This window comes from Cryptomeria japonica, chromosome 6 (assembly GCF_030272615.1).
Source record: "Cryptomeria japonica chromosome 6, Sugi_1.0, whole genome shotgun sequence".
Taxonomy (NCBI): Eukaryota; Viridiplantae; Streptophyta; class Pinopsida; order Cupressales; family Cupressaceae; genus Cryptomeria; species Cryptomeria japonica.
Window position 1 is genome coordinate 240,337,197 of NC_081410.1, and position 15,153 is coordinate 240,352,349.

The 15,153-nt window shown below is 36.3% G+C and overlaps 1 protein-coding gene across 4 annotated transcripts in view; it reads right to left on the reverse strand.

The window, feature by feature from the left end:
* LOC131075652 (autophagy-related protein 101) overlaps positions 1 to 15,153 on the reverse strand; it is a 74,718-nt gene that overhangs the window by 16,714 nt on the left and 42,851 nt on the right. For all 4 annotated transcript variants that reach the window (XM_058012487.2, XM_058012486.2, XM_058012485.2 and 1 more), the window contains 4 exons: positions 12,583 to 12,668; positions 11,472 to 11,567; positions 10,925 to 11,084; positions 10,634 to 10,796 (listed from right to left, as the gene is read on the reverse strand). In XM_058012487.2, the coding sequence (XP_057868470.2) occupies positions 10,634 to 10,796; positions 10,925 to 11,084; positions 11,472 to 11,567; positions 12,583 to 12,668 (505 nt within the window). The remainder of the gene's footprint in view (positions 1 to 10,633; positions 10,797 to 10,924; positions 11,085 to 11,471; positions 11,568 to 12,582; positions 12,669 to 15,153) is intronic.

Here is a 15,153-nt window from a genome sequence, read left to right on the forward strand (position 1 = left end):
AAGTCAAAAAGACAATCTAAGACCCTCAGAAAGAACAAAGTGAAGTGTTGTAATTGTGGCAAAAGAGGGCACATGAAGGAGTGTAAGAATAAGAAAGAGTGTAGACTCCACGGAAAAATCCTTTGATGACAAGATTATGATGCTTTGGTTATTTCAGCTAACACTATTAGTAATGATGCCTGGCTTATTAATTCAAGTTGTTCCTACCATATGACGCCTCGCAAGGAGTGGTTTGCTACATATTCAGCTCATGATGGCAGAGATGTTTTTCTTGGAGATAACAGCACTAAGAAGATTGATGGTAAGGGAAAGGTAAAGTTGTGTTTCACTAGTGGAAGAATTAAAACCTTTAACGATGTCTTACATATCCCAGGAATTGCGAGAAATTTACTTCCAATATCCAAGTTGAATGATTCTGAAATGCATGTGACATTTGACAAGTCTAGTTGCAGGTTGGTAAGTGATTGTGAAAAGATCTAAATAGGGAATTTATTTAGGCTTAATGCCTCTACTTTTTTAACTCTACCAATGTGACTGGCACTAAAAATGCATGTATGTTGTCGTACCATAGATTGAGTCACTTAAGTGAAACAGGTCTTAAGACCACTCTAAATAAAAAGTTGGTTGATAGTATTTCTAATTATTATGTTGGCAAAAATTATCTCTATGAACATTGTATGTTTGGTAAACAAAATAGATCATCCTTTCCTAATGGGACTAAAAAGGTTAAGAAATAATTATAGATCATCCATTCGGATGTGTTTAGACCAATAGATGTTGACTCTTTTGGTAAATCTCATTATTATGTTACTTTCATTGATGATGTATCAAGACACTTGGATATATTTTATGCATGCAAAATCAAAGGTCTTCCCTAAGTTTAAGGAATTTAAAGCCTTAGTTGAGAAACAACCGAATTATAAAATAAGAGTGTTGATATTTGACGAAGGGGGTGAATATTATTCAAAGGAGTTTGATGAGTTCTATCATGCAAGTGTTGTTCTGCAAAAGGCTATTCCTTATACTTGCCAACAAAGTGGGGTAGCAAAAAGAATGAACCGAACCTTGAAGGAAAGAGCTAGGAGTATGTTGAGTGTTGCTATTTTGATGAATAAATCTCCTCGTTCAGCTCTTGCTAATAAAAGTCCTTATGAAGTGTGGATAGGTAAGAAGCCTTATGTTTTACATTTAAGGGTCTTTGGTTTTGAGACTTTTGTTCTTGTGCCTCGAGAGAAGCGATCTAAACTGCATCTCAAAGCTCGAAATGCATCTTTGTTTGTTACAGTAAAAATGTTAAAAATTATAAGCTATGGAATACACTAACCCAAAAAAAAACACTTTTTCTAGAGATGTGATTTTCATGGAGTTTACGGCTTACATAGGAGAAGAATAGCTATAGGATAAAGAAAAGACAAAAATAGTGCAATTCAAGACAAAGATGGAAAAGCAAGAGATGCACATGTCAAAGAACAATCAGATGAATCAAAGGATGGAAAGGAGAAGAGGGTTCAGAGAGTTCAGATGCTATGCAAGATGAGTACACAAAAGAAGAAGAAGCAAAGCCTATTACTTCTACCTTGAGATGGTCCACAAGACAATGGAATTCAGTTGATAGGTGTAGCCCACTAAATTATGTTGTGTATTTGATTTGTTAAGTATTGACAATGAACCTGGATTCTTCCAGGAGGCTCTCTCATCGGAGAAAGGTAGATCTTGGATATGGGCCATGCAAGAGGAGATGATGGCTTTGGATAGTTGTGATACTTGGGATCTTGTTAGTTTGCCCAAAGGAAGAAAGCCCAATGGTTGCAAGCGGGTATTTAACAAATAATTTGGTGCAAATGGTCAGTTAGAACGGTACAAGACCAGACTAGTGACCAAGGGCTACTCCCAAAAAGAGGGAGTTGATTTTGGTGAAATTTTCTCTCATGTTGCTAACTTCTATTAGATTCCTATGATATATTGTTGCTGCTTGTGATTTTGAAATTGAGCAAATGGATGTTAAAACTACTTTCTTGCATGGGATCTTGAAGATGAAATTTATATGTGACAAACCAACAATTTTGTTGTGAAAGGAAAAAAACGCTTGGTTTGCAAATTATAATGGTCATTATATGGTATGTTCATTGAATGGTCTGAAACAGTCACTGAAGATGTGGTACTAGAAGTTTGATGCCTTTGCATTGAAGTCCGATTTTGTTAGGAGCGAGAAGAATCATTATGTTTACATTAAAACTATTGATGCTCATGACATCTTTATGGGTAATAGCAAGGTGATGATTAGAGAGATCAAGACTCATCTTTCTAGCACATTCACAATAAAAGACTTGGGATTGCTAAATGTTACCCTTGGTATGGAGATCAACAAGGATTTGATACACAGAAAGCTTTGGTAAAGTCAAATTGAGTATGTCCATGACATTTTGCAAAGGTTTGATAGCAAGATTGTTAGCCAGTAAATATTTCATTTCCAATTGGTATCAAGTTGAGCTTAAACATGTGCCCAAATTCTCATGATGATTTTGAAAAGATGTCTAAGGTTCCTTATGTTAGTGTTGTTAGTAGTTTGATGTATGCAACGGTTTGCACTAAACCAGATTCAGCCCAAACAATGGGAGATTTGAGCAGGGTTTCTAACCCTAGTAGAGAGCATTGGGCTTTTGTTAAAAGGGTGTTTCAATAGTTGTTAGTTACTTTTTATTACTGTTTGGTTTACCATGGTACTAATAATGTCGTCAAGTCATAGGACACAGAGTTTTGTAGATGCAAATTGGGCAAGTATTTATTATTATTGTATTTAATGGTTATTTAGTTTAGTCCTTTAGGTAATCTCCTTTTTGTAGTTAGTTTCTTTCAAATATGTTTCTTTCGTGTTTCCATTCTCGATCATCTTGTATTCTCTATTTAAAGAGCTTATTTTCTTTGTTAATATCGAATATATAACGAAATATCATTTCAATGCATCAGAGCTAGATAATTTTTTGGCAAATTTTTAAAATAAAATTTGTGGGTACTCACCTGGAATCTAAGTTACCGGGTTCGATTGTTTTAGTCCATGTACTTGAACCAGGTTCGCTCAGGTTCGGGGTCACGTGGGGTTTGCCCTAGTTTTGCCTTGGGTACCTACCCAAGCATTTGGGTTTGTCAAGTACGAACCTGGGGATATCCAAAGGTGTTGAGTGCCAAAACATAACAAAAACACATTTTTGACCTCAGCGCTTGAGGAAGGTTTGAGATGAGTGACTAAACATGGAATCTCGAAGGTGATAATTGAAGGAGATTTCCTTATAATTTTGAACAGAGTTAATAAGAGTGATTTCACAGATTGGAGATTGAATTCGCGGATTCCAAGGATTAAATATCTCCTAAACCAATTGTCGGACTATCAATTCCTTCATACATAGCGAGGAGGCAATAAGGCTGCGGATATATTGGCAAATCTAGGGATTGTACAAACTCATACATGTAAATTCTCTCGAGATACTGTTATTACGGGGCATTTGGCTCAGATTTTGGATTTAGACAAGGAGCGGATCCCCAAACAAGGGGCCGGATTAACAAGGGATATAGGAATGATGAACTAGGGAGTTGAGTTGTCTATTGGTTCTGGGCTATTCTTTTGGGCCCGACTCTATGTAATCCCCAGTTTTCTTTCAATTAAAGGGTGTTATCCCCAAACTAGATAGCACTTGCTTAAAAAAAAAAAAAATTTATATATATATAAGGACGAACCCAACCCACGAACCCAAAAGGAAAAAGAAAATTCCCAAACTAGTAACTTATAATGGAATTTATTTCCAAAACTTGTTTTGCGATCATGGTGTTGTTACCTTAATTATTTTCAAAAAAAAATTGCTCAATTTTTGTTAATAAAAATCATGGTGGGTTTTCTGATTTTTTTTCAAAAAAAACTCATTAAGGGTTTTCTGATTTTTTTCCACAAAAAATCATGCAACGTGTTGTTTTTGGGGTTTTCACCATTTTCAGCAAAAACGAAGGTGTGTGATTTCAGCATCACATAAAATCGTGGTTTCAATTATTTGCCGTTTTATATCAACAGAAATCAAAGTTTTTTGAGAAGCAGATCTCGGTGTCTCTAGCTAAAGGGAGGGATGGCTTCATTACCCAACATCATGTTGGAAGACATTCAGACGTTCAACAACGAGTGGTAATCTTAGTCACATGAAGAAGTTCTGCAAAAAGCGGTTGGCTGATCAGAAGTCCAATCAAGGAGGGTCTCAACAATAGGCTCATGTCGCAGAGCATTCTGAAGAGGAATCGGCCTTCTATGCATTCATGGCCAAATGACTTGCAAATTTTGTCTAGTCTTCTATAGGGTAGTTAGTACAATGGCCATTAAAAGAGGGTATTAAAGTATTTATTATTACTGTATTTAATGGTCATTTAGTTTAGTCATTTAGGTAATTTCCTTTTCGTTGTTAGTTTCCTTTTAGAATGTTTCTTTCGTGTTTCTATTCTCAATCTTCTATTCTCTATTTAAGGAGCATTTAAGTGCCCATAACACTGATGCCAAAGTGTACTAACAAAGGAGTGCTTGGCTGCCATAGCAAGCTCCTGAGAATCACCAAAATCAACTAGTCTGAAAAGACCATGATCCTCAAGACCCACAGCAACAATTGACTGAGTCTCCTAATCAATGGTACTGCACTGATGTGAATTGAAGGTCACATCGAGTTGAGGAGAATGTCTCAGAATTTGACTAATAGAGAGATCCATTCCTAGAACATAGTACATGTTGAGGAAAATCAATTTCCTCCCTCCAAACTGAATCTGCACATTGCCCTTGTCGACAACGGTGTACTCTTCCCCCCCTCCAAAAAATAATTGAATCTGAGTAAGGCCGAAAATCAGTGAACCAATCCCAGTGATGAGTGAAGTGGCGTGAGGCACCTGAATCTACATACCAGGCAGAAAATTTGACATGGTCTACAGGTCTTTTAGCCATGACGACGTAAAAACCCACGGCAACAGTTGACTGAGTCTCCTAGTCAATGGTATTGCACTGATGTGAACTAAAGGTCGCGTCAAGTCAAGGAGAATGTCTCAGAATTTGACTGACAGAGAGATCCATTCCTAGAACATAGTACACATTGAGGAAAATCAATCTCATCCCTCCAAACTGAATCTGCACATTGCCCTTGCCGACAACGGTGTACTCTTCCCCTCCTCCAAAAATAACTGAATCTGAGTAAGGCTGAAAATCAGTGAACCAATCCCAACGATGAGTGAAGTGGCGTGAGGCACCTGAATCTATATACCAAGCAGAAAATTTGACATCGTCTACAAGTCTTTTAGCCATGAAGGCGTAAAAGGCGGACTCGCTCTACTCAGTGTGCTCTAATACATTTGCTTTCGGTTGTGAACAACTTTGCTTAGCCTGTGCAACCAAACATTTGCGACACTCAAGTTTCATATAACCAAATTTATGGCAGTAATTGCACTGAACACTCTTCTTTTTCGAGCCTTATAATGACGGAGCAGAGGGCTTTTGTTGAGAAGAGTGAGAAGATTGAGATTTGCCATAATCCTTATGAAAGGAATTGGCTGCGAAAGCTTGTTCTGTAGAAGATGAGTTGGTACTATTGCGAACTGCTGCTTCCACCAATCCTGCTGCAAAAGTTTAGTTCAAAGATCAACGAACTTTAGATGAACACTGATTGAGGGTGATGTTGAGTGTTTTGACAAAATCCTCATAGGACTTAGGCAAACTTTTCAAGGTTATGACAACCATGTCCGCCTTCATATTTCAACCAATGGCTACTAACTGGTCACAGATGTCCTTGATTTGACTGAGATGCTCCTGAAGGGATTTGTGCTCATCCATGACAATAGAGAAGAGCATATTTTTTAGAAAGAAGGCTTTGCTCTTATCAAACGTCTCATGCAATGTCTTTAGATGCTCCCATATCTCAGCAATTGTTTTGTCGGAAGGTATCTGAGGAAGTTGAACGTCGGTCACTGAGAGATTGATGAGCATGACAGCTTCACGATTTTGTTCATCAAACTTTGTCTGATCAAGACCAGCTGCAGTGGGACAAGAAACCTTTCCAAGGACCACCTGATCGATGACACAATACTCAAATATTGTGAGCATCCTCTACTTCCAGGTGTTGTAGTTTCTGCCATTGAATTTCTAACTACCCTTGAACAAAATATTTGTCAAAGATGCCATCACTAAGAACTGGGGTCAAATCTGGTTGACCGAATGATGGTACAAATATCGAGGCAGGAGATAGTCAACGTGTGAATTCATGTAAAAGTAACGTGTAAAAACTGAGGCAAAATAAATGCATTGATTTCGAGGTAGAAAAGTGATTTTTTTTTTGGCACAGATCCCAATGTACAGATTGTTGAAGACCTTGAAAATTCTAAAAACCCAAATAATAGATTTCTGAGAATAAGTTTTCCAAAAACCCTAGCCGCAGAAAGAAAATGACTAAGGGTTCGATATAAACCCTAGGCACGAAAAAATCTTCAGACCCAAAAAAGAATATTATTGGCCGCTGAAAAATATACTGAGGGTAAAAACCCTAGGCGGCAGAAGTAGAACACAAAGCGCTGCCAAATAGAAACCGCGGGCAGAGAACATGTGCTAGGCAGAACAGGGGCGAGAAAAGAATCGTGCGGCACATACAAGGCAAACAACTTCCGTTGGTGCACAAAAACACCACGAAATCGCAATTTGTAAAAAGACGAAGGTCACAAGAGGCAGAAAACCGAAAAAACATTGGCTGACACCACTGAAAATGCAGTCAAAAATGCAAAGACTCATCGTCGCATGAAGAAGTATCGCGCACAGAGAGAGGTCACACGAAAAAGAAATTGCATGCAGACTGATCGCGTCGTAGGTCGGAATAAAATCCGACAGAGAACAAAAGCGAGCACAAAAATAAAATTGTGGAGGGATTTGCAAAGAAATCCCGTTGAAAAACGCAAAGACCACTCACATTGCGTGTGAGATCCACGGGTCACAAAAAACTGTGACAGTACAAACAGCGACGCATAAAAATGGAAGAAGGTTTGCAAGACGCAAAAAAAATCCACCCAGAATAATTACTGACAGGAAAAAAGAATTTTTAAACATTTTTTTTTTGAAGCAAAAATCGAAAAATTCTTAACCTACTCTGATACCATATTACAGAGTAATCGGTAAAAATTGAATGTATTAAAGAATGATCGAAAGATCATTATATAGATTACAAGAGATCGATGTTTCTAACAAGAAACAAACGATAACGGATGCAAAAATAGAAACTACTAATATTTACAATTTATTACAATATTGACCATCAAATAACTAAATAAAGATATTATTCTAATAGGATTTGCAGTATGTTCCTGCTAAGGATCAGACCAAAGTTCCGTGACTCGCGGCGAGTCACACGAGTCAGCAGGCTAGGTGACCCCTGTCAGGTCACGGTGACCCTGACCCGGGCTCGGACGGGTCAGGGGGCGTGACTCACCTGACTCGTCGAGTCAGTGAGTCACTCCCTGACTCGCCGAGTCCGAGGGTCGACTCCCTGACTTGCCGAGTCCGAGGGTCGTGACTCGGCCGACGTCACTTAAAAAAGTGCAGTCAATGAGGTTAGTCCAAACTATAATACACATTATGGGGTTGCATAATTCGGATGTGGGAGAAAAGGGGATTTAGAAATGCCTACCTTGGTAACTAAAATTGTCCTTGTCAAAGCTAAAGTTGGATTTGTATCTTTAGAAGTCAAATCTGCAAGTGCTCCTCAAATTTGTGGAAACGTGTGTTCTTCATTAAGCATCTGATGCTTTAGTAAATGAAACTAACCATACATTTCCAAAGTAGGAGATTTGTACATACGAGATCTATTTGCAAAGAGTGGTGACTTTTATTTTCCCAGCTCTCACTCTGGGTGTTGAAATATCTTCTACTATAAATTAGAGGTGTTCTGAAACTTTATCTTTGGAATTCAAGGAAATTGTTTCTTTAGGTCCTAGAACTTGTCAAGAGTGTCATTGACCTCCATTATCTCTGGGGCCTCTGCTTTTATCTCTTTGGTGCTGGATCTGCTAATGCTGCAAAAAAAATGGTAAGATTAGGTGATTCTTTTGTATTCGTAGCTTTTCTCCTTGCCTTTTCCTGTAGATACTTGCTGAAATGATATTTTTTCTTGCTGACTGTTGAGGATGGAAAGTCGTGGGGTTCAATCTTTGGCTTGGCAATGTGTGGGCTGAAATTACTCTACTGGCTATTATTGGTTGGCAAGATCCATTTTGTAACATGATTGCCAATAATATGTGTCTTGGGAGGAGCAAAGTCTTGCCTAGTGGACATGCTCATGCCAGATGCTGAAGTGAAAAGGGATGTTTCCATATTCTAACATCTGCACCCATAGTTTTAAAACTCAGTGAGTACTCACAAGGGTTTAAGGAAAACAAGTAAATCACGCTCAAACTTGCCACTTGGCAGAAACAGTTTTCAAAGAGTTTGTAGAGTACAATGGTCTACTCTGAGTGCATTTATGGTGTAAAACCTGCTCTGAGCACACTCATACTTTTTCATCTGCCCCACGCGTTCAATTTTTCAATCGTGCATTTTCACTCAGTTGTGTATGCTTCTTCTCTGTTCTATGTGACCCATCTACTTGCACACACTTGCAACTCACATGCCTGCAACCTATGTGCCTGCTGCTCCTAGGGAAGGAACTACTTCTGCATTTGCTACTACAACCCAAGCCTGCAATGTTTCAATTTGCAATTTTACTCTGCTGTTCCAACAAGGCCAAGCCCAACAGCTCTGCAGGTTTGGCTACCCTAATTATTCAATTCTGTGTCTACAATTTGAGTATCGTTTCTGGCCTATGATTGATTGCCTATATTTCCGAGGGATTTGGATAAAACTTACATTTTTTAACAGAATTTGAGTAATTATTTAAGCTGTTGAATCACTAAAACCAAGTCAAATTTGGTCTGCAAAGTTTTTGCCAAGTCCAAGTTTTCAGATTATGGATGATGTTATAGTGTCTTTAAGCTTGATTCAATAATGGGTGTATGAAACAAGTTTTAAATCGTTTAAAATCTCTAAATTTCAAGGGTTTTCTTATTTTGCCGAGTCATTGCCGAGTCCAAGCCGAGTCACAAGCCAAGTCAGCCTTGCCGAGTCAGAGCTGAGTCCGGGTCTGGGAACTTTGGATCAGACTACGGATATCCTCACCAAATCTCTGAATCCAAATAAGTTTGTTAAGTTCAGGGGACAACTTTGTGTAGTAGATAGATTGACCATTAAGGGAAGGTATTAGAATAATATCTTAGTTATTAATTATTAATGGTCAATTTTATAATCTATTGTAAATATTAGATGTTTCTAATTTTGCTTCTGTTATCGATTGTTTCATAATGGAAACATCGATCTTGTAACTCTATAAATGATCGTTTGATCATTCATTTAATTTATTCAATTATTATACCAATTAACTATGTAATATAATTTGCCTCCAATATGATGTGATTCATGTGAATATTTCTCCTTCTTCCAAGGTCAACAATTTGTACATGCCATCACGTTGTCAGTCTGTTCAAAGCTTGGACACAAATCAAAACTGCTATCAAGATATAGAAAAAAAAATCTTTTTTAATTAACTTTACAGATGTTCCCTACAGCCCAGCAATAATGTTATTTAAATTTTAAAAAATTGGATGTCAGCTGCCATCCCCTGCTCATTGTCTCCTGTTTCCATGACATTCAACATGTTTTTCCAGATCAGGCCAGGGATTGCAGGGTTTCCAAGCTGTCCTCTATGGGACATGTCCCTATCTAACATTTTTCCCTTTATCTAAGTTGTAATAAAAATATAGTGTTCTTTTCCCTATTTTTATAAATTCTTCAGCAAATTTCAGTTTCCTAACTAAATCCCAATTGATTGAATTCCATTTATACTTTTTGGTTTGCTGGGTGAAACCCAATTCTGAGTATCACTTCTACGATCAAAATAGAATTGTGTGTTCTCTAAATATTCATTCTTTATGCTTCTCATGCATTATTTGAATTTATTTTGTGTATGCTTCTCAGGCATTATTTAAGATTATTTTGTGTATTTTAAAAGCTTTCACCCAGTTTTGAAAATAATTTCCACCAGTGTGCAAATGTAAGGATCAATGAAATATTCTACAAGACTTATAAGTTATAACAAAGCAGAGGGTCATTAATAACATTTTATGAACTGCCAAAATAGCAGCATCCACTCTATCTAGTTGCTATTAAGGGTACTTATTTTTTCAGTATTTGCCATTAGTGAATTCCAGTATTTGTATATTTCTGTAGATAAAGGAGGAAACTGGAAACACTACCTTAGATACTCTCAGGGTATTGTAAGTACAAAGCATAGTTTTATGCTGGAATATGAAACAAAAGAGATATTCAACAGAGGTAACAACAATTTCAATTAACAATTACTTACACAGTTTGATGCAAAAACTACTTACACAGTTGAATCCAGAAAACAATTGCAATTCACAAATTCAATTTTCGTATTGTTGTGTTTTTAAAAGGTTTATTTTTTTCTGGGCTATTAAATAAATAAGATGAAAAACTTAAAACATACAAATGTACAGATCCATATTATTAAACATCACAATCACAAACCTTGGAATGGCGATCTCACAAGGAAAAGATACAGCATCAGAATTTTGTACAGGAGGAATGTGGTCCTTCTTCTCATTGACATATTGTATTATTTGAAATAAAACATCCCTTAGAGCCAACTCCAAAGCAGCATGGCGGGGATTTCCATCTTCCATTGTGACCTCTGCAGTCAGTATTCATAGAAATATATCCTAGTCACTAAGTATATAATTAGGAGTACTAAGCTATTTAACAAAAGTTCTCTGATGTGATAAAATGCATTTCACCTGCCAAATAAAACATTAACAGTACCTTCTACAGCTATGGCCTTCCCATGATGAGATTTACTGCTAGCTGCCTTTGATGTTATAACATTCATAGTAATATACCATTGTTCCCAGTAAAAGCGCTCAGCTCTATTACCAAACCACCCTGTCGATTTGTTTCTAATCTCATAAAAGGATAGGCATATCTGCAATTATAAGAGCATTAAACATGGCAAGAGCAACTACTCAAGGTATCAACAGGTATCAACATATTGCTAAATGCATGTGGGCATTAAACATGGTGAGAGGAATCACTCATAATATTGAGATCTCACAAAACGCATGGTTGATGTATTTTATACTAAATGGTTGATTTATATATATAAAAAATCACATATTCTAGGGAGAGGAGATAGAGAACAACTACAATTGTGTAAGAACGTAACAACTACAATTGTGTAAGAATGTAAATACTTAAATTTATCAGATCTACAAAATGAAATTGCACTGAAGCCTAACAGGAAACAGAATGAGTAAAACAATTAAATTTAACTCTCTCAAATTCACATTATATGATAAATCACGAAGAAAACCTGGCTCTTCTTATTTGGATGCTTTTCTACCCAGCTTACAAATTGATCAATCTTCTCCTCAATTTTCTTTTCAAGTTCAGAATCTCCACATTGCACCTAAAAATAAATGAATGGTTTAGTTAAAAACTGCAAGCCATTAAACTTTAAAAATTCGCAAGCTAAGTCTCTGGGGCAAAAATATAAAGCAAAATGAATGACCGTGACCACATGTAATTCATCTGTCTTTAAAGAAGGATATCAATTATGTCGTCAATTTCTGCCAATCAAACAAAAACCCAATACATTGGACATGCTGCTTGCCAATTAGAAAGACAATAATTTTAGGGTCAATTAACATATACTTTAAGTTTGTGTCTCCATATATTCTTTATTTTTTCAATGTGGAGGAAATAACCATATATAACAGAATTTTAAAATGTGAAACAAACAGTAGCCACAGAAGAACAGAATAATAGAGCAGCACTCTGTAATGACAATAATCAAAGTTTTAGGCAAACAAATTAATTGACAGATCAGATGTAAAAGCCATAAACCGAGAAGACTATTTCTCAAAGGCTTCTTGACTATATCTTAAACATCACAATAAAGAGTCAAAATCCCTTGTAAAAACCTCTTTCATGTTTATGGCAATTTACAAAGCAAAACCTCTTCCTTTCATGTTGATGGCAATTTACAAAGCAAAAGGCCATCTCTTAAATTTTAGGTACATCAACCTGATCTTAGCATGCTTCTAGTTCACATTCAAAGTCTAAAAATATTTACCCTTTAAAAATCTCAAAACAAAATCATAACTCAGAACTCAAACTTCTAAAGATTGAAATTTAAGCTTAGTTTCAACTTGACAAAAGGCATGGGTATTCAATGCTATTGTGAACACATAATCGTAACCAAAACAAATGAAGTAGGTCTTTAGAGGGATGGAATTTTCACATGAAAACTAGTCAGTGAAACTGGGAGTTTAAATTTACTGCAAATTAACATTTACATTCAGCAGGAATAGAAATTTGGACAAAAAATGAAGAACACGAGCATTTTTGCATGCCCAAAACATGTAAATAACAGAATAAGTATATACAGATCGATAAAATACTACATTTGCAAAAATACTTACATATGTTATTTCAAAGAGATCTAAATCAACATCCTTAGGCCGAACCACGCCGAGAGCTCTATGAAATACAATCGTGTGTAGTATACCTGTAAATTTGAAAAAATAGTACCAAAGTATCAATATCAGCCACACAGAAAAATATAGCAGATCAGACAATGTATATAAAAATATATTCTACATTATAGATAGAGGAACTACACTATCAACCTATTAAAATTCTACAATATCTATTAAACTACATTACAGTTAAGTGTTCTTGCAAGATGGATAATATAATCACAAAAAATTCAAAACTAATCACAAAGAAAGATACACATGCATCTAATCTTATTGCATGTATTTGCTTAATTGTTTGAATAGTGAAAGCCAAAATGTCTAATTACAATTAGCACAGTACTTGAACAGATGTTTCTGATTGCAGGCTTATATATGTAATTTGGAACGTTGCTGCCTGAAAACTTGATACATTCACGCCTGACATTTGTGTTTCTAATTAGGACCCTTTTCCATTGGACATTATACATAAGTTTATTGATGTTGATCTATGATGGAGGCAAGTTAATCAACAATTGAAGATTCCCATTTACCTTCCATGAAATCAAAGCCACAATTGTGGTCACTACTTTTATCTAGATTGCTCTCCACATGGATATCCATCACTTTTACCATTTTCTCTATATACTTGGCTGAACATTAACAAGTTTTGTGAAACAGTGTTCTTTAAATTTAGCCTATTGGCCCTCTCAACAAGATAATATGAAATAATATGATAATAAGTTATTAGGCACAAGGAGCTTAAATTGCTGAGCCCTTCTCCAAAGTAACTGACGCATTTTGTGAGAAAGAACAGGAAAAAATGTGTAAAACGCACATTTTACTTCGTTAATATTTTAAGAATTTAAGGGAGCCTTATGAAATTTTTTATTGAATTCAAAAAGCATCGAAACTCATGGAATTTTACAGATTGTGAATCTTGTAAATGTATAGAATAAAAATTTTGATGGCAATAAAATATGGAGGCCACTAGTTTTCAGAGTAATTTGCAATGCCATATCTGCAGAAGAATCTATAAACAACTGTCGATTACTGTGCACAAGACCAATTTTATGTCTCTACAATCTACAACATCTTGAACAACACAAAGCAAGGCCATGATCAGACTATGCCTTCTGTCAGATGGTGCTTAAATATCTGCAGACACATTTAATGGTCTTGAGAACAATGAAAGAGATGCTTATTATATTGTATGATCTTGAGAACGGTTGGTGAGACAGCCAAGTACAATAATGACTTGCAGGTTGTTTCCAAGTGTTTGTGGTTGAAATCTGCATACTGCAGTAAGGCAACCCACAACTCAGTGGATATGTCGGGGTATTAACATGTCCAAGAATAGAACTTGTTCATCACTAGAACTGGTCTGAGCCCTGGTTATGTGCTCAGATACCCATAAAAAATGATTCTCAATTTCAAATTTGTAAGCATGAGATACCTGAAGGTGAGCAAATAGATCCCAAAAAAATAATATTTAACATAAATGTTTTATTGATGCTTCTAAACTTCAGCAAATATAGTTTTAATGTTATATATATTATATAAATTAGGCTTCTGCTTTTGAGAAAACCTATCAATTGGCAGGTCTAGTTTTGAAAAAATAATTTTAAAAAATCTAACATTTGGCTTATTATAATTTCCCTATTTTAATTCTGTAAGTACAAAATATTGCAACAAAGGCAAGAGCTGGTTTCACTGCACAGCTATAGAGTTCCTTTTTGTAATGTCCCCTTCTTAGGTCACAGGCAGTTGAGCAGGGATTGACCTATCATCAGGTTCCCGTAGGCTAATGGAGTGGAGAGGGGACCCATACTGAGGCTTGTGCAGTTGCGCAAGGGCTTTATAAGCCATTTTGGATGTTCAAAGACAATTCCTATTTTTTGGGAGAGATCCCTATGTTTTAGGGAATGATTGAGAGTTGGTCCCGGGGTGTCTGGAACATCTCGATTTTTTAAGGAGGACTCCCAGTTGACTGGTTGACCACCCAAAGGATTGGGGAGTAGAGCAGGAGCCCCTATGAGCATTTCCAATTGATTGGAGACAGTCTCCTACTTTTTTAGGAGAATCCCTATTTTCTAGGAGGACACTGCCAGTTCACTAGTTCTATTTAGACATCACCAAAGTAGCACATGCATCATCAGTTTTCAGTTTGGGGTGGCCAGATGATGGGATTATAATGTCACTTTATAATAAATTAATGAATCGTCATAAGTGGCGACCCCATGGCATGCCTCCCTAGGTAGAAATAAGTTGTTTTAAAAAAGTGGCCATTTTATTAATGATGAAATAAACCCTCAAGAAGTTCAAACTTACTAGAGGCAAAATATTTAATAAAAACTTCATAAAGTATTTTATGTGGCAAAAGGAGAATATCCCAAAAGGATTGAACCTTTTGGAGGGAAAAGAGAATTAGGGTTGGAAGCAATAAAGTAACATTTGGGGATTCATTTTCAACGTTCATTAATTCATTTTTACATCAGCATTTTAGGAATTTGGAGATGTAGCAGGTTTCAGCAGCAA